This window comes from Myotis daubentonii, chromosome 9, assembly GCF_963259705.1.
Source record: "Myotis daubentonii chromosome 9, mMyoDau2.1, whole genome shotgun sequence".
Taxonomy (NCBI): domain Eukaryota; kingdom Metazoa; phylum Chordata; class Mammalia; order Chiroptera; family Vespertilionidae; genus Myotis; species Myotis daubentonii.
The window spans coordinates 83,553,509-83,570,751 of NC_081848.1; the positions used below are offsets into that span (position 1 = coordinate 83,553,509).

Genomic DNA, 17,243 nt, shown 5'->3' on the forward strand with positions numbered 1-17,243 from the left:
GAGGCTGGCGAGGGGCCAGGACAGAAAGCTGGGAAGCAGGGCACGCGGGGCAAAGGCAAGGCAGCGAGTGAGTGCCCGTCTGCAGAGCGGAGGCCGTCCCCGCAGAGGCCACGTCGATGGCAGGGGTGTGACGCCCAGAGCTGGACAAGTGAGAAGAGGTGACTTCACTCTAAGGAAGAACAGCCCGGCCCGGCCGGCATGGCCCAGGGGTTGAGCATGACCTATGAGCCAGGAGGTCACGGTTCGATTCCCGGTCAGGGCGCATGCCTGCCCCGAGGCACTATTTCTTGCTGAACAGGTTGGCCAAAATGCCAAAGTTTAACAAAATAGTCTCTGGTCCCGGCTGTGTGCTGGTGGGAACGTACCAGCCGCGGAAGGGCATTTGGCAACGCCCGCCTGTGTATTTGTTCCTAGAACCTGCAGCCCCACTTCTAGGAATCCACCCCACGGATACACCGCAAACAGCGCAGGAAGACACGGGACAAGACGACTCACTGCCGCCCCGCGGGCTGCAGCCCACGCCGGGGACAAGCCAGCGCCCGCCGCCGCGGCTCCGCGGAGAAACAGCGGCACATCCGCGGGGCGCGCCCCGCAGCCATGAGCAGATGCCGAGGCGCCTCCAGACGTGAAAGCAGGTCACCAAAGGGCCCCGCAAGTCCACTTCGGGGAACACACTAAGAGCATGTGCGAGCAGGACCGGAGCCGCGGAGGCCCACGTTCACCGCAGCGCTACTCACAGTGGCCGAAACGTGGAAGCCGCCGCGTGTCCGCGGACCGACGGACCGCCCACGCGGGGTGCCCCGCACGGGCAGTGGGTAGCGCTCGGCCTGAAGCGGAGGGCGCTCGTGGGATGCTGCCGTGTGGACCAGCCTGGAGACCGCACGCTCCGGGACATCAGCCCGGCACCAAGGGCGGGTGCGGCACGGCTCCGCTCCCACGGGGTCCCCTCGCCTCTCACATTCTCGCAGACAGGAAGCAGAGCAGGGGCGGGGGGGGGGGGGGGCCAGGGGGGGGCAGAGGCTGGAAATGAGTGTTTCTCGCAGGGACAGAGCTTCAGTTTTACAAAACCGAACGCCTTCTGGAGATGGACGGACGGCGGTGATGGTCGCCCAACAAGGCGTGTACGTCCCGTCCCCGGACTGTGCCTTCAAAATGGTTAGGACGTGTGCTTCCTGTTATGTGCCTTTTACCACAATTAAAAAAAAAAAAAAAGGAAGGAGGATGATCTCCACATGCGAACAGTGTGGTTCTCACACACCCTGCCGAAAGGAAAACCCCGGACGGAGAGACGTGTGTGCAATGTCCTATTTATCTAAGAAAGGAAAACAAAATAGAAATAGATTTCTTATAATCAACACTAATAAAAGAGAAAAATGGTAATTGGTGTACGAGCTACCCTTTTCATTGGCTAATCAGGGCTATATGCAAATTAACTGCCAACTAAGATTGGCAGTTAACTGCCAACAAGATGGCGGTTAATTTGCATATGTAGGCACAATGCAGGGAGGCGAAAGGGAAAGCAGGAAGAAGCCCCCTGCCACTGACAGTGATCGGAAACCCAGGGGGGAGCTAAGAGCTGGGGGGCAGGGCAAAGGCGGCCCTGGGGCCGCCTTTGCCCTGCCCCCCAGCCATGATCGGAGAATCAGGTGCCTTTTTTGCCCTGGCCAGTGATAGCAGGAAGTAGGGGTGGAGCCAGCGATGGGAGCTGGGCACGGTCGAAGCTGGCAGTCCCAGGAGCTAGGGGTCCCTTGCCTGGGCCTAAAGGGAAGCCCACGATCGTGGGGCCGCTGCAGCTGTGGGTCCCCGCTGTCCGGGCCGGACGCCTCAACCAGAGGCGTCAGGCCTGGGCAAGGGGCCGATCCTGCGATTGGAGGGTGATGGGGGTCAACGCCTGAGGGCTCCCAGTATGTGAGAGGGGGCAGGCTGGGCTGAGGGACACTCCCCCTCACACACACCCAGTGCACGAATTTCGTGCACCGGGCCCCTAGTTAAAATATAAACATTGGTGGTTCAAACAAAAAGAAGGAATGGGGTAGAGAAAAAGAACAGATGCTAGCCCGGCTGGGGTGGCTCAGTGTTGGAGTATGTTGACCTAAGAACCAGGAGGTCATGGTTCGACTCCCGGTCAGGGCACCTGCCCGGGTTGTGGGCTTGATCCCCAGTGGGGGGTGTGCAGGAGGCAGCCGATCCATGATTCCCTCTCCTCATGGATGTTTCTCTCTCCCTCCCTCTCCCTTCCTCTCTGAGATCCATTTAGAACAATCCTATCTCTGTGTTCTGAACAAGGCCCAGTGTTACCAAACAACGCAAAAGCCATGAGTGCTTCTAGGGCCCAGATGGGGGCCTATAACACCATCTTCAAGAAAAAGAACCAGGGCCCTCGCCGGTTTGGCTCAGGGGATAGAAAATACGACCACCGATCATTTTGCCAGAAGATATGCCTTCCACAACATTATCCAGCCTCTAGACTTAACTTCCAATGAGAGGGACATCTAGGGCCTGAGGCACATAGCAAGTAACAGCACACAGACAGTCAGCAAGATCCACGCTGCAGAGGGCGGCGAGGGGTGGGGTGGGGGAACAGAGGGGAAAGCCAAGAGAACAGAGACATGCTAACCAGTGCATATTTTGTCTGGATCCTGATTGAAACAAACACATTAGGGTTTTTGTTTGTTTGTTTGTTTGTTTGTTTGTTTGTTAATATATTTTATTGATTTTTTTACAGAGAGGAAGGGAGAGGGAGAGTTAGAAACATCGATGAGAGAGAAACATCGATCAGCCGCCTCTTGCATACCTCCCACTGGGGATGTGCCAGCAACCAAGGTACATGTTCCTGACCGGAATCGAACCTGGGACCCTTGAGTCCACAGGCCGATACTCTATCCACTGAGCCAAACCGGCCAGGGCCACATTAAGGTTTTTTTAAGGCATTTGTGGGACAGTAAGGAAATGTGAATATTGATTAAAGAGTTGATGTTAGCCCTAACTGGTTTGGCTCAGTGGGTAGAGCATCGGCCTGTGGACTGAAGGGTCCCAGGTTCGATTCCGGTCAAGGGCATGTACCTGGGTTGCAGGCACATCCCCAGTGGGAGATGTGCAGGAGGCAGCTGATCGATGTTTCTCTCTTATCGATGTTTCTAGCTCTCTATCCCTCTCCCTTCCTCTCTGTAAAAAATCAATAAAATATATTTTTTTAAAAATAAAATATATATATTTTTAAAAAGAGTTGATGTTATCAGGAAATTATTATCTTCTGTGGTTGTGCCTCAAACGGGGAACCATTCCCTTCTAGAAATACATACGAAACCATTAAGAGATGCACTGATACTATGTCTGCAATTTGCTTCCGGATCACCCAGGATCAGACCAGGGAAATGCGTGGGGGTACGGGTGAAGCCAGGTGGCCCTGAGCTGAGAGCGGCAAGGGCACCTGGGAATTCCTGGCCTCGCCTCTTCATTTCGGTCAGCCCCGCAAATTCTCAGTCATAAAAGAGATTTCACCGGGGGAAGGTCAATGGGGGGGTGGGGGGGAAGGACACTTATGTAGTACTATCTGTAATACTTTAAACAATAAAATAAATTTTTTTTTAAAAAAAAGGGATTTTGAAACTTTAGTGACTCCTTAACCAAGGAGGCAAAAGACCTGCACACTGCAAACTACAAAGCATTGCTGAAAAAATTAAAGGAGACACAAATAAATGGAAAGACAGGGGGCAGCCGTCCCAGGGGTAGGCGGAGTCCACACCAGGGACAGCCGAGGCCCATCGCGTCTGCCCTTCACGGGGAAGCTCCCAGCCCCCCTCTCTCTGAGCCGGCCATGGCTGGCCAGGCCTCTCCTGCGACGGCCAGGGTGGGCGTGGCTGAGCCTGGCTGTGTGGCGTGGTCAGGCCATGTGTCTGGGTACCAGGTCTGGGCATGGGGTGCAACATGAATTGTGGTGACCAGGGCACCCAAAGTGGGGGGGGGGCGGGGGGCACCCATGGTAACACGGGGGCGGGCTGGCCCCAGATGCTGTAAATAAATACAGGAATCCGAGTTCAGAAAGTCCAGGTGACGACTCTGAAGTGTCCAGAATGTGGGCAGACACCCAGGAGGTCACTTGGAAGGACACGGCAGGGGAATCAAAGGCGAGGTCCTTGACCTCCAGGGCCCACAGTCCGAGCGTAAACACCAGATAGTCCACCGCGTGAGCCGATGACCTGGTGCTGCCAGGCCACGGCTGTGGCTGCAGGCTGAGGAGCCGGGGGGCACGGAGGGCCCCGGGCTGGGACACAGCACGACGTGGAGCTCAGAGTCAGGTGGGAAGGCAGGCAGACACGCAAACCAAAGCCAGGGCCCCGGGCGGAAGGTCTGGCAGAGGGTGTGTGCGGGCTCGCCCCTCGGGAGCGTCCGGAGGTGGCCAGGCCTGCTGTTATTGTCTAACATCCCCGGGCAAGATGCTTGACCTTGACCTCCTGGAATAGGGGCCTTGAGTACCTGGACGTTGAGCCTGCATTGCTCCGTGGGTTTTCAAGAAATGGCTAAGGACGAGCTGAGTCATGGTTGCATCACCCAGGAATGTACCCGAGCCTTACTCAGTGTTTTCTCCAATTTCAAAATTCCTGAACTCTGCGTTCTTACACACTTCCCTCTGCTTCCCTTCAGGGGGAATCCCAGACAGCTCAAACAGCAGCTCCTCCGTTAAAGCCTATTCACCCCGCCCTCTCCCAGTCCCCTCGTTCCCAGCCGGGGGTGTTTCTTCATGGTAATGGGCTCTGCTTTTCCATGTAGCGTCATTTCACAGACACATCCCAGAAATAAATGCATTGTTTTCAAGGACCGTGCCATATTTCAGGACGTGCCCTGTCCTACACTGTCGCTTGTGTTTCTGCCAGTGACTATGGCCTGGGACAAGCCCTGGCCTTCTATGGGACTCCCACCTCTTTCTTTCCTCCCTTTCTTTATTTTTCTTTCTTTCTTTCTTTTTCTCTCTCTTTCTCTCGCTCTCGCTCTCTCTCCTTCCTTCCTTCTTTCCTTTCAAATATATGTTTTTGTTGATTTTTATAGAAAGGGGAAGGGAGAGAGAGAAACATCAATTGGTTGCCTCCCCTATGCACCCCGACCAGGGGTTGAACCCACAACCCGGGTATGTGTCCTGACCGGGAATCAAACCAGCGACCTTCCCGTGCACGGAAGCAGCTCAACCAGCCGAGCCGCCGGCCAGGGCTCCCACTCTTTAACTGTAAAATTCTGAAGTCCTTCCTGAGCCTTCACATCCTCTGACTTTCCCAGCGTGCAATGCTGAACGGCACCCCCAGCAACAGGCCGAGGAGGGAGAGACCTGGCATCTCTGGAGAACTGACTCCCTGAGGCAGGAGGGCCCTGATGGGGGGTGGGTGACCTCGAGCCCTGTCCCTGCAGCCTGGGCAGCCAGCCACAGGAGGAAGTGGGGGTGCTTTCCCTCCCTCCCCTGGTAGTAAGGCCACCCCTCCAAGTCTCCCCCCTCCCTCCATGACCAAGCACTTTTGGAGCCCGGGCCCAGCCCCTGAGGACCAGCAGAGTGCTGAGTCACGGTGGGACAGCAGCTTCCACCCCCCCCCCACACCCTGAGTCCTCCAGAAACCACCCCAGCACACGCTGGTCTCTGCCTGAGGCTCCGCCCACCAAGGCTGCTGCCCTGGAGGCCAGCCAACTCCCCGCCTCAGAGTCAGAGTCACGAGGACCTGGGCCCAAGGGGAGGGAGGCTGAATGCTGGTCAACAAAGGCCCAAAGACCAGGCCTGGCTTCAGAAGACTCTAGAAGCTCGGTGTTGGCAGTTCTGACACCCTGGGTTCCCAGAAAGTGGACATGCCCTAAGCAACACACACACACACACACACACACACACACACACACACACACACACCCCAGCATAAGATGTTCCTTTCACTCTTCCCAGCTGGCCTCCCCGTGACCATCCACAGCGACCACCACAGCCCCGCTGTCCCTCGGCTCTGCCGCGAACTCCTCTGCAGCTGCTGTGTGCAGCCCGTCCCCATGCACACAGCCGCCTTTCTGCAGCCGCCAGCCGCATTCCTGTGGGCCCAGCTTCCCGCTGGCTCCGTCCACCTGGGCGTCCTGGAGGCCCCAGACTCGGCGCCTCCAGTCCGAAACCTCGCTGGCCTTCCCCCACACTGCATGTCCTCCCGCGTTCCCTTCTCCATGAATGGCAGCGGCAGCCCAGGTAAGAAGGCAGGGGCTCTCCTGCCCGCCTCCCACCCCTCACCTCTACCCCCCCCCCCACGATAGCCACTGAGCCACCTCATCCCGTCCAGTCTTCCCCAGGTCTCCCTGACCCGCCTCTGTTCCTCGGCTCAGTGAGAACTCAGGCTGCTGCCTCCCAGCCAGTACCCAGCCCTCTGGCCTGACCCCATCCATCCTCCACATTCAATCCACGCGGCCATCTGTTCATTCCACAAACACTGAGCACCTAGCAACCAGCACCTTGCAAAATGCTTGGAGCCCAGGATGAAGCCGGAAGTGGTGCCTGCTCTCCGGCAGCTCACCGCAGCGGGGAAGGAGATCAGAAAGGCATTCTAGGGTCTGATGTATACAAATGGACACACATCATGGCTATTCACCTTCACTACCGATGGGAGCCTCAAATAGCAACTGTTGGTCATTTGAACTTGAACTTTATGGCATCTTTTGTCTTACAGCTCGTCGTTTTTTTAGCATCAGATCTGCCAACTGTCCTTCTATGGCCTTTGCCTGACTCAGAAGAATACACCCTACCCCCAAATGCTAGGGACAGCTTCTGTCTATGCGAGTGACTTCGTAGGCCTCTTGCTTTTAGGCTCAGCTCTGTCATCCGTCTGAAAGGTGTTTTGAAACACAGTGAGTCACTGTCTTCCGCGTGACTGTCCATTGTCTCAGCGTGATTTGTGGAGCCCGTACTTGCTTCCCTAATTTAAAACACTGCCTCAGCACCTACCCAGCCCCCTTTCAGGGCGGGCAGGGCTGTGCTGTTGCTGGTGTGCCCGTCTCCTCCTGTGCCGGTGCCGGCTGCTCGCAGTACCTCGCGGTGCTTTTTAAACTACGTGCGAAAGGGCGAATCTACCCTCGTGCCCCCCCCCCCATGCTTATCATTTATTCTATACACTTTCTCTTCCACATCGATTTTCAATTTCCCCCAAACCACTGAGTTTTCTAGAAACTGCATTGAATATATAGGTTCATTTTAGGAGAACTGACATCTTTACAAAACGGAGGTTGGCTGTCGGGAAACACGGTCTCTTCGTTGCTGCCGGTTTCCTTACCGGCCCCGCAGTAAACACATAGAGTTCCCTCCCCACTCTCCTTGTTGACTTGACTCCTCAGGACTGGAAGCTTTTGCTGCCAATTGTAGAATGTTTTTCCTTTCATCACATTTTCTAACCGGCGGTGACTTTTATACAGGAAAACTTTGCAAAGCGTGACTTTGCTGTACTCTTCTCCTGATTAGTGTTTCTGTTGATTCCGGGTAAGGTTTCGGAAAACAAAACCAGCCTGGTTTCTCCCTAGAAATATCTTCGTGTCTCATGTCCCCCTACATTTAACCCCATTTAACCCCCGTCCAGGGCAGCGGCCTTCCTGGCCTGGCCCTGCACTCCCCGCCCAGCCTCCTCCAGCAGGACTCTGCTCTCCAAGCCAGCGACTGCCCAAGGCACCTTGGACTCCGTGCATGCTCACACCTTAGGGAAAAGGGTGCCTGCTCACACCGGGCACGCTCACGCCTTCACGCCCGTGCGCATGCCCTTCTCTGCCAGGAACCCCTCCTCCCACTTCACCTTTAACTGGTTCTTCCCACTTGGCCGAGCGCCCCTCTTGGGGAGGCCTTCCCGGACCCCTGCACCTGCCCCCCAGCACCTGTCGGCTTCCTGTAGCGGAGCTCTGCCCGCCCCCCCGCCCCCCAACCCCCAACCTTCTCCTGAGGTGATAGCGGTGATAGCGCGCGTTTAGAAATGAACAAGGACCCGAGAGAGTGCCACGTCCCAGCAGCCCCTGTTTGAATATTTTAATGGAATTCCCCCCCCCCCCGCCCGCCTTTCTTTAAGGTTAAGTCCAGCTTCCAGCTTCAGGCTTGTGAGGGTCCTGAGCGGGCTCCTGGGCAGGTCCCCACCCCCGCGCCCAACAGGGAACCTGGCAGCCAGCAAGGGCGGGGGGGGGGGGGGGGGGCGGGGAGGAGGCCAGGTCCCGCCCCCACGAGCCGCCATGGCCGCCCGGCCTCGGCTGCAGCTCCCAGTCACTTCTCCTTTTTTCCCTAAACTCCGATCCCTGGAGCGCCACCAGCGATTTTCTCGGAAACCCAGCGGCGCACCCGCCACAGCTCCTCGAGGAAGACGGCCTGTGTGCTCCCCCCCTCCCCGGCCTTTGTTGCACAAACTGCCCGGGAGCCATGTTCGCTTCCCGCGAAAGGAAAGGCCGGCGGGCGGCCTCCGCCTCCTCCTGGCTGCGTCCCAGGCCCGCGGAGGAGAAAGTGCGCCCGGCACCGCCCGGGCCTCCCACGTCCCGGTGATCTCGGGGCGCGGTAACCGCCACCGACACCAGGCTCCCGGCCGGAGCCGCGGGGTGCCGCGAGGGACCTCCGGGCGCCCCGACGCCCTGGGCCAGGGGCCGCTCCCGTCGGGTCCCCCCCACCCCAACCCGGTCGTCCCTCCAACCCCACCCAGCGCTCCACACAGCGCAGAGCCCCCCCCTCCCCCTCCCTCCGCCCCCCCAGCCTCCCCCTCCCCGGGGCCCCCGCGACGCACCCCGTGGCCCCCCCACGCGCCCCCCCTCCGCCCCTCCGCCGCGCGCGCAGGGGAAGGGGCGGGGGCCTAGGCGCGGGCGGGCGGCGGGATTGGCCAGCGTGGGCGGGCGCGGCGCCCGCTATAAAAGGCCGCGGGCCGGGGCCTGCGCCACAGTCTCCGCGGAGAGCGGCCGAGGTTTCCTGCTTCAACAGTGCTTGGACGGAACCCGCCGCCACCGCCACCGACACCGCCGCCGACACCGCCGCCGACACCGCCGCCTCCACCTCCGCCTCCTCCTCGCAGCGCCCGGACCCCGACCACCCAAGGCCCCCGCCTCCGCTCCAGCGCCGCGCCGTCGCCTCTCCGCCGCCGCCGCCATGTCCACCGCGCCCGCCTCGCAGGTGCGCCAGAACTACCACCAGGACTCGGAGGCCGCCATCAACCGCCAGATCAACCTGGAGCTGTACGCGTCCTACGTCTACCTGTCCATGGTGAGCCGGCTCCCCGGCGGGCGGAGGGGGCTGCTGGGCTGGGTCCCCCCCCCCCCGTCCCCCCGGCGCCCTTCGGGAAAATGGAGGCCGCGCGAGGCCTCTGGGGCGCTCCTTGCGCAGAAACCTCGGGCGCCTCGCCCTTCCCGACCGCCTCCCGGGGGCGCCGCTGTGCGTCCGGTGGCCTGGTTTCCGGGGAGCCCAGGGCAGCGTCCGCAGTCGGGAAGGGGGTTCTGCATTTCCATCCCTCCCGGCGTCCGATCACGTGACCCCGGTGCCCTCGGCTCGCCGGGCTAACGGGCCGAGAGGTCCCCCCCGCCCCACCAGCTGCGCTGGAGCCTTCTGGGTAATGGTGTCGAATAGCAACCTCGGGGCTGGCGCGAGCGGCTTATCTTCGTGGGCGCCCTCTCCCGAGCAGCTGTCTCCACCCCCGGCTCTGCTTATCTCGGGGCCCCACTGGCGTGGGGGCGAGTCTCAGCCGTCTCCCGTCTGGGGGACCCCAGGTTGCCTGCTGGTGCTGCCTGGGCCCTTCATTTTCTTACCCTTTGGGGTCTAGGAATCGTAGCGCGCTAATGGGACGCTGGTTTCTTGGATAAAATCCACCAGCAGTTACTGGGCGAGACGTTTTCCGGTTGGAGGCGGGGCGGCGGGCGGGAGGTGGGGCTGGAGTCGTCCTGCGGTTGTGCCCGGCCATGGCCGCGTCCCCCTGGCCGGCCAGCGGGCCTGGGTTTCTGTTCGGAGCTCCGAACACAGCGAGTGTCTAAACACCGACTCCGATCCACCTACCCGCTGAGCGCTGCCCACAGTCGCGCCCCCGCTAGTGGGTTAATTTTAGAAATCCCTCTGCCAGCCGATCGCTGTGAACATGTCACGGGGAGGAGGGGGCGCAGGCACCTGCAGGGAAACCCGACACCCGCGGGAGGCAGTGCCTCAGGCTCCTCGCAGCCGACCTCCCGTTTCAGAGGCCCGGCTTCCCTTTTCCCTTTGGGGAGAAACTAATGACCGCTGGGTTCAGTCCAGGAGCGCGGCCTGCCCCTCCCTCACCCGCTCATGTCCCCCCACAGTCTTACTACTTTGACCGCGACGATGTGGCTTTGAAGAACTTTGCCAAATACTTCCTTCACCAATCGCACGAGGAGAGGGAGCACGCGGAGAAGCTGATGAAGCTGCAGAACCAGCGCGGCGGCCGCATCTTCCTCCAGGACATCAAGGTGAGCACAGGCCCAGGGAGCCCCGCTGACCTCCCGGCCCGCTTTTTAGTTTAAATATGTTTGTATTGATCTTAGAGGGGAAGGGAGAGGGTTGGAAACTTAGATGCTCCTTTCACCGAAAGGTCTGCCTGCCAAATGGCGGTGGTGCCCTCGGTAAGACTGGGTGCCTTGCCCTAACTCCCTCTCCTTCAGAAACCAGACCGCGACGACTGGGAGAACGGGCTGAACGCAATGGAGTGTGCGCTGCACTTGGAAAAAAGTGTGAATCAGTCACTACTGGACTTGCACAAACTGGCCACTGAGAAAAATGACCCTCATGTGAGTATTGGCCCCTGAGGGTGAATGGAGGAGTGGTCTTCCTGATGGCTGGGAGTTGACCGTGTTCTTCCCATTCTGTGTTTGTAGTTGTGTGACTTCATTGAGACGCACTACCTGAATGAGCAGGTGAAATCCATCAAAGAACTGGGCGACCACGTCACCAACTTGCGCAGGTTGGGGGCCCCTGAAGCGGGGATGGCCGAGTACCTCTTTGACAAGCACACCCTGGGGGACAGCGACGAGAGCTAAGCCTTGGCTGCTTCCCGTGGCCTCGGGGAGACTTCCTGGTCCCCCAAGCAGTACTGCATGTTGGCGCGACCTTTACCTTTTCTATAACTTGTACCAGATCATCCACTCATGTCTGTCATTTGTACCGTTCCTTCCAATAAAGTAATTTGGTACCCAGCTGTTGTCTGTGAGTTCCTGGGATTGGCTTGCAGTATATCTAGGCCACCTTTGCTAAATGCGTCAATGCCAGGTTCACACTAATTAAAATGAGACGCCTAACAGGACTTGTGTTTATGAAAACCCTTAGTTTATTCAGCCTCAGTTATGTGAAACTCCTAAGTTCATGAAAGATACCAAGGCTTGGGGGTGTGGAATTCAGACAGGACTCTGGGACTCCTGATTCTGAATTACATGTTTCTAGTGGCTCATTCTAGCTTTCATTTATGTACAAACAGCGTTTAAAGGCTTAAGGAGTCTTGAAACCAATGATTATCGTTATCCACTGAGCTGACCGTGTAATTCAGGCTGTCGGGAGCACCCGTGTGGACAGCTGTGTGTCTGACGGGGTCAGTGTCCCGCTGGTGTGTACACGGGTGGGACCAGGCGGGTGCCGCTGCCCCTGGGAGACCGGCTAGGGATGTGCTTCATCCCTGTTGGAAATTTGAGAAAGTCCACATGAGCATGGAAGGTCCCTTCATTCCAATACGACGTTAGCAGCAGCCGGAGAGCGAAGGTTGAGCATCTTAGATATTGGAAGTGACTAGTGCCGGCACTGCAGAGCCGTTACATCATTTCCCGAGTCAGCCACTGATCTTTAGGTTTCTGTCTAGCCCTGGAAGCAAGACACGGTGGCCCTTTTAGATCTCACAGCTGTGTGTTCTGACCACAGAAGGAACTTTTTGAGAATCTAGAAATAGGAAGTTAAACTTCCCTCCCACGTGATGGTGGGGCGAGACAGATGTATAACGGTGGGTCTAAGGATGGAGTAAAGGGGACACGGGGTTGTGACAGCGTGGATTGACCCCAGGAAGCAGGAAGAGCACATTTGAAGTTAAGTCTCGCTGAGGTGCCCAAAGCAGTGGGACGCCCCCAAGGGACCTGCGTGCCTCAACCATCCAGAGGTGTGGCAGCCTTTGCCAGAGCTTCGGGCCAGTGGTGGTCTTGGGGGACCTCTCATCTACAACTTCTCAATCTGGGCAGGGAGTTGGATTCTTGGGCTACCGCTAGAGCCCCCCGCTCTGCCCCATGGGATTTTGTGTCTCCCACGCTGTTGAAGGTGAGCTGGACCCCGGGATAGCATCTCCCATCGAAGCCTGGCCTGGTAGCCCCTCCCAGCATTCCCGTTAGGGCAGCCGCCTCCTCACCGCGGTCGCAGGGACTCCCTCCTGGTGACGCCAGACTTCGGGTGAAAGTCCCCAACACTTTCCTAGGGCCCCTGCCGAGGTGGCCAAGTGTGCGCCGCAAGCCAGCGCTGGGCCCGGTCCAGCCTGCTCTGCAGTGATGGAGCCCTGAGGAAATCGGGGGAAGGGGAGCTGGGGTGGGGCTGGTTGGGGTAGAGCACAGACCTGTTTTCCGAGGCCCAGCAGAGGTCGTGGTCTGTGAGTGTCGTGTGTATGCTGCTTGTCTATGTGGATCTCGGAGACGGCTCTCGGGCCGCTGACAGGTGAGACGCGACAGTTTTCCTCTTGCTGTGACAATTCCGGGAGCAGCTCCAAGCTCCTCCTGGCCCCTGGTGTCACAGGCTGCGGGCTCTGGTCTTTGACAATGTTGTCGACACCAGGGAGACGGGGGTGCTGAGGGTCCTGGTGGGAACACCATGGGGGTGGAGCTGCGCGGCGTCTGGGGGGCACTGTGGTAGCCCGACCTCCCATACAGCGCCGCGGACTTAAAGGCCGCCTCCCCCCTCATCTTTCAGGCCTCGCTGTCGTGCGGTCCCCGGGGCGCTTCCTGGCACCCCTGAGGTGCTCGGGCTGGCCCTCAGGGAGGAGGCCTTCCTTCGTGGGCAGCAGTCGCTTGGTCTTCGAGCTCGTCCTGCTGGGGGGGTGGTGGGACTGCAGCCCCAGGAGGCGGCCGAGGGTGCCAGGGTGCGCGCCCGCCCCCCTGCATCCCCCTGGCTGGGCTGGAACTCCGTCTCTTCCTGGTGCAGACTGGGAAGAAGCAAGAGGCTGAGGGTTGAGTAGGGGGGCACAAAGGGACCAAACCCGACCTGATTTCTCCCTCAGCCCCTCTTCTCCCTCCCCCTGGCCCCAGGTCAAGGACACGGTCTTCCTCACAATGCTGACTCGCCTCTCCTGATCCATCCTGTACCTCCTGAGTCGTCCTCCCGGCCCAGCTCACCCAGCTGCTCTGTGGCTCCCTTTTGCCCGTGTTAACATGCAGGCTCCTCGCCTGGCATGTGTGGCTCCGCCTGGGGAGCAGCGTCCCCAAGGAGAGAAGTCGCCCTCGCCCTGTCCAGACCTCCCCAGGCTGCAGGCCCAGCGGCAGGCCCCTCCCTCCAGGGGGCACAGTGACCTCCTCTGTCCTGTCCCTTCCCCGGCATCCAGGACCTGCCTGTGTATCCAGTGTCGCTGAAGCGTGTGTCCCCGGGAGGCCAGGCCCATGCATTACTTTCTGCTCCTCCCCCTCCGTCTCCACAGCCTTCGGTTGCTGAGTACAGATCGGGCGGAGCTCGAAGGCCAGGGCCTTGAGAGACACGCACCAGAGTCCTCTTCACATTCATCCTGGAGAGAGAGCTGTCTGGGCGCCCCTCAGCCCACGGAGGCCCAGCGGCACCTCCAAAGGGATTCTGACCCCATCAGGGAAACGGCATCCACGTGGGCGGCCTGAGGCCTTTCCTCTGTAGCACAAAGTCTACCCAGAAGGTCCCTGTGAGGACCCAGCCTCCTGCTGGGGCGTGCCTGCCCCCCGCCCCCGTTTCAGGGACACCCCACCCCACCACCACCGCTCCAATGCTTGGCTTATCAGAAAACAGTTCCGGACCAGCGTCAGGAGCCAGGCCCTGACACCCCAACAGGATCACTGAGCACTGACTGCCCTCGAGTAAGTCCCTTCTCTCTCTGGGCCTCAGGGTCCCTCTCTGGACACAGGGGGCTTAGCCCTGAAGCAGGACAGGAAAGAGGGAAAGGTGGGAGGTGAACTAGACCTACCCGGGCCACATGTGCCGCCTGCTAGCCGTGTGACGGTGGGCTCGGCACCTACCTAACCTCGCCGAACCTGGAATTAGCCGTCTGAAACTGGAGCTAACACAGCAAGGTATGGGGGAGAAAACCAGTCACTGTACGTGAAGGGCTTAGTGCAGTGCCGGGCGCTGAGCACCCGGTGTGTGCTAACGAGGCGCTCTGTGCCAGGCAGGCCCAGGCAATGGGTTTTCTCTCTACCGACATGGTTCCCTGGCACTGCCCACCTGACACTGAAGGTGGAGCCAAAAAGGAGGGTCGGCGAGACTGGGCAGAAGCGGCCGTGTCGGGGGGGGGGGGGGGGGGGGCTTGTGGCTCCGGGTCGTTCCAGGACAGGCCCCGCTCCACTAGGGGCAGGTCCTGGTGCATCTCGTCCACGGCCAACAGGGACGCCTGGCCGTCGGGGACAGAAGCAGGAGTCCCACAGGAAGATGAGCCAAGCAAGACCATGAACTTGCCAGGTGACCGGGGGAGGCCACTTCCGTGTCTCTGGGCCTCAGTTTCCCTACTTGCGAAATGGAGAGACTGGCACCCACCTGAAGCCGCAAAAATTGGGGTGAGAATCCTGGGAGGGGAGAGGAGGCCATTCAGTGTCAGGCCTCTCTACAGAATTTCAGGGTCCCGGTCCCTGGGTCCCGTTTGGGGAACGCTCATAGGACGGGCTCCCTCCCTCCCCCCATACCTGCAAGCTCCTGGCCATAATCAGGCTGGTCTCAAAGTCATCGTCATCTTCTCCAAACGGGTTGGTGAGCTGCTCTGCCACCTTGGGGGCAGGTGAGGCTCTGGGAATCCCCCTTGCAGCCTTGCAGCCTTGCTCCCGCTCTTAACCCTCAGCTCCTGGCATTCTCCCAGGACCCCCTCCGGCCTGACCTTCGTCTCCAAAGCCATTGTGTACAGGCTCCCGCCACCCACACAGGGCGGTCCTCACACACACGGGCCCTTTCCGACTGCCCTGAGCCAGGCAGGTATAATCTATTCATTTGTTCAGTTACTCATTCAATTTTCAAACATGTATTTATTCATGGCTTTCAGATGCAACAGACATATATGCTGTGGCTGCACTGAATTAAAGGGTCGGCCAGGCGGCAGACTCCCCAACGCTCTGCAGTGGTGGTGAGTGCAGTGCGCAAGGGCAGGCAGGTAAGACTCGGGGCCCACAACGAATGTTTTTGTGGCCCAGCCAATAACCAGTATGTCAGAAACGTTTCAATAAAAAGTTCGTAACTTAACTTTTACAATATCCTGTCATACATCATTATCAATAACCGACTACAACGTTCGCTAATGACTGATGACTATCATCGCGTTGCATTCATTTTCCTGACGCGCCTTACGCACAGGCGCACCATTTCTCTCCACTAATACCAGCAGCGAATATTTCAGCAGCTGATGGCCACCTCATTAGATAGAGAGCTAGAAACATTGATGAGAGAGAAACATCGATCAGCTGCCTCCTGCACACTCCCCACTGGGGATGTGCCTGCAACCAAGGTACATGCCCTTGACCGGAATTGAACCTGGGACCCCTGAGTCCGCAGGCCGACGCTGTATCCACTGAGCCAAACCGGTTAGGGGGCATCAATCATTGATGTTTCTATCTCTCTCTCCCTTTCCCTTCCTCTCTGAAATCAATAAAAAAATATATTTTATAAAATGTTTTTAAAAATGGTGTGATTTGGTTTAATCTGTAGATAACTGGGGGGCAGGGGTAGCTGTGTGTGTGTGTGTGTGTGTGTGTGAACATGGACAGAGGTAAGAGAGGGAGACACTACCACCAGGCCGGCAGGGGAGAGCAGTTAGGGGGATCAGGTCGGCAGGGGAGAGCAGTTAGGGAGATCAGGCCAGCAGGCAGGTGAGAGGTTAGGAGCCAGCGGTCCGGGATTGCGAGAGGGATGTCCAGCTGCTAGTTTAGGACCACAGGGATCGGGCCTAAACCAGCAGTCAGACATCCCCTGAGGGGTTCTGGATTGGAGAGCGTGCCGGCCGAGCTGAGGGACACCCCCCCCGACCCCGCCTCCCTGTCCATGAATTTCGTGCACCAGGCCTCTAGTTCTAACAATAAAAGAGGAGTATATTGGTGCCCTGGTAAGAACCCAAGAAAACCAATGGGCTTTGTGATCAGTATTACCACTACCAACTCGAGAATTTTAAGTATTGGATAGTTTCAATCCCTTCAGTCATGAATGCTTTTCCCATTTAAAATACTGTCATATATTCGGAGATTCTATCTGTCCTGTTTTATTGTTTAAATAAACATTTTTGTTGAGGAATAAAAAAGGTACGGTCTGGACCTGTGAGCCTGTGTGGGATTCGGGAAGACGGGCTGGCTGAATGGGACCAGGGAAGGCCTGGGCTCGGGGCCGCCCTGGGCTGGAGGAATGGTGTCTGAGATGCTCCCTGTCAGTCTGCCTCCTTTTCTCCCCCCCCCCCCAATCCCCCCACCCCCGCCCCGAGCCACCCCACCCCCACCCAGGGCTGGGCCACAGCTCAGCTGAGCCTCACAGGCCTCTGGTGCATGGCCGCCTGGGTGGCTTGGAGGTCTAGGTGCTGGAGGCCTCAGCTGCACCTCCCAGGCCCACCCCGGCCCCCCGCCTGCACCCGTAAATGAAGCGGATAGTGTAGCAGCTGAGCAGGAAGATGAGGAATCGCCGTAGAGCAGCTTGTAGATGCTGCCTCGCCAGCACAGCAGCAGGCGAGAGAAGGAGGCCAGGCGGGCATTAGCCACTTGGTGTGAGTAGGTGACGGGCATGGTCGGGCCCGGAGCTGCAGCAGGTGGGCTGGTGGGCAGAGAGGACACTGACGGGGGCCGGGAGAGAGCAGGGGCCTTGGTCAGAGCCTGTCTGGGGCTCATGTGTGACCTGAGCCAGGACCCATCAGCTCTTCCTCAGGACACCGACCTGCGGGTGGGGTGGCCCTCCGGCCCTCCCGGCTCTGGCTGCCTGTGGGAGGTGGGAGTGAGCCCAGAGGCCGCCCACAGCCTTGGCAGGGAGGACAGAGAGAAGTCTGTGTCCTTAACTTGCACGACAAGGGCAGTGACACAGTGCACACACTGGGCCCAGCCTTCTGTGCTGAGCCCCCCTTGATGGTTAGCTC

At 58.9% G+C, this 17,243-nt stretch overlaps 2 protein-coding genes across 2 annotated transcripts; one reads left to right on the forward strand and one right to left on the reverse strand.

Moving 5' to 3' along the window:
* The first annotated feature begins 8,918 nt into the window (after positions 1 to 8,918).
* FTH1 (ferritin heavy chain 1) lies at positions 8,919 to 11,151 on the forward strand. Its single transcript, XM_059710481.1, has 4 exons — positions 8,919 to 9,220; positions 10,282 to 10,428; positions 10,621 to 10,746; positions 10,834 to 11,151. Exons 1-4 carry the CDS (start codon positions 9,107 to 9,109, stop codon positions 10,993 to 10,995), a joined length of 549 nt encoding a protein of 182 aa, XP_059566464.1. The 5' UTR covers positions 8,919 to 9,106; the 3' UTR covers positions 10,996 to 11,151.
* Positions 11,152 to 12,151: 1,000 nt separating this feature from the next.
* Positions 12,152 to 16,899, reverse strand: BEST1 (bestrophin 1). The gene is given in 10 exon segments (XM_059710625.1): positions 12,152 to 12,166; positions 12,540 to 12,748; positions 12,780 to 12,902; positions 12,905 to 13,078; positions 13,081 to 13,121; positions 14,378 to 14,402; positions 14,405 to 14,543; positions 14,833 to 14,913; positions 16,694 to 16,797; positions 16,800 to 16,899. Coding segments are annotated over 10 exon segments (1,011 nt in total).
* Between the last annotated feature and the right edge of the window lie 344 nt (positions 16,900 to 17,243).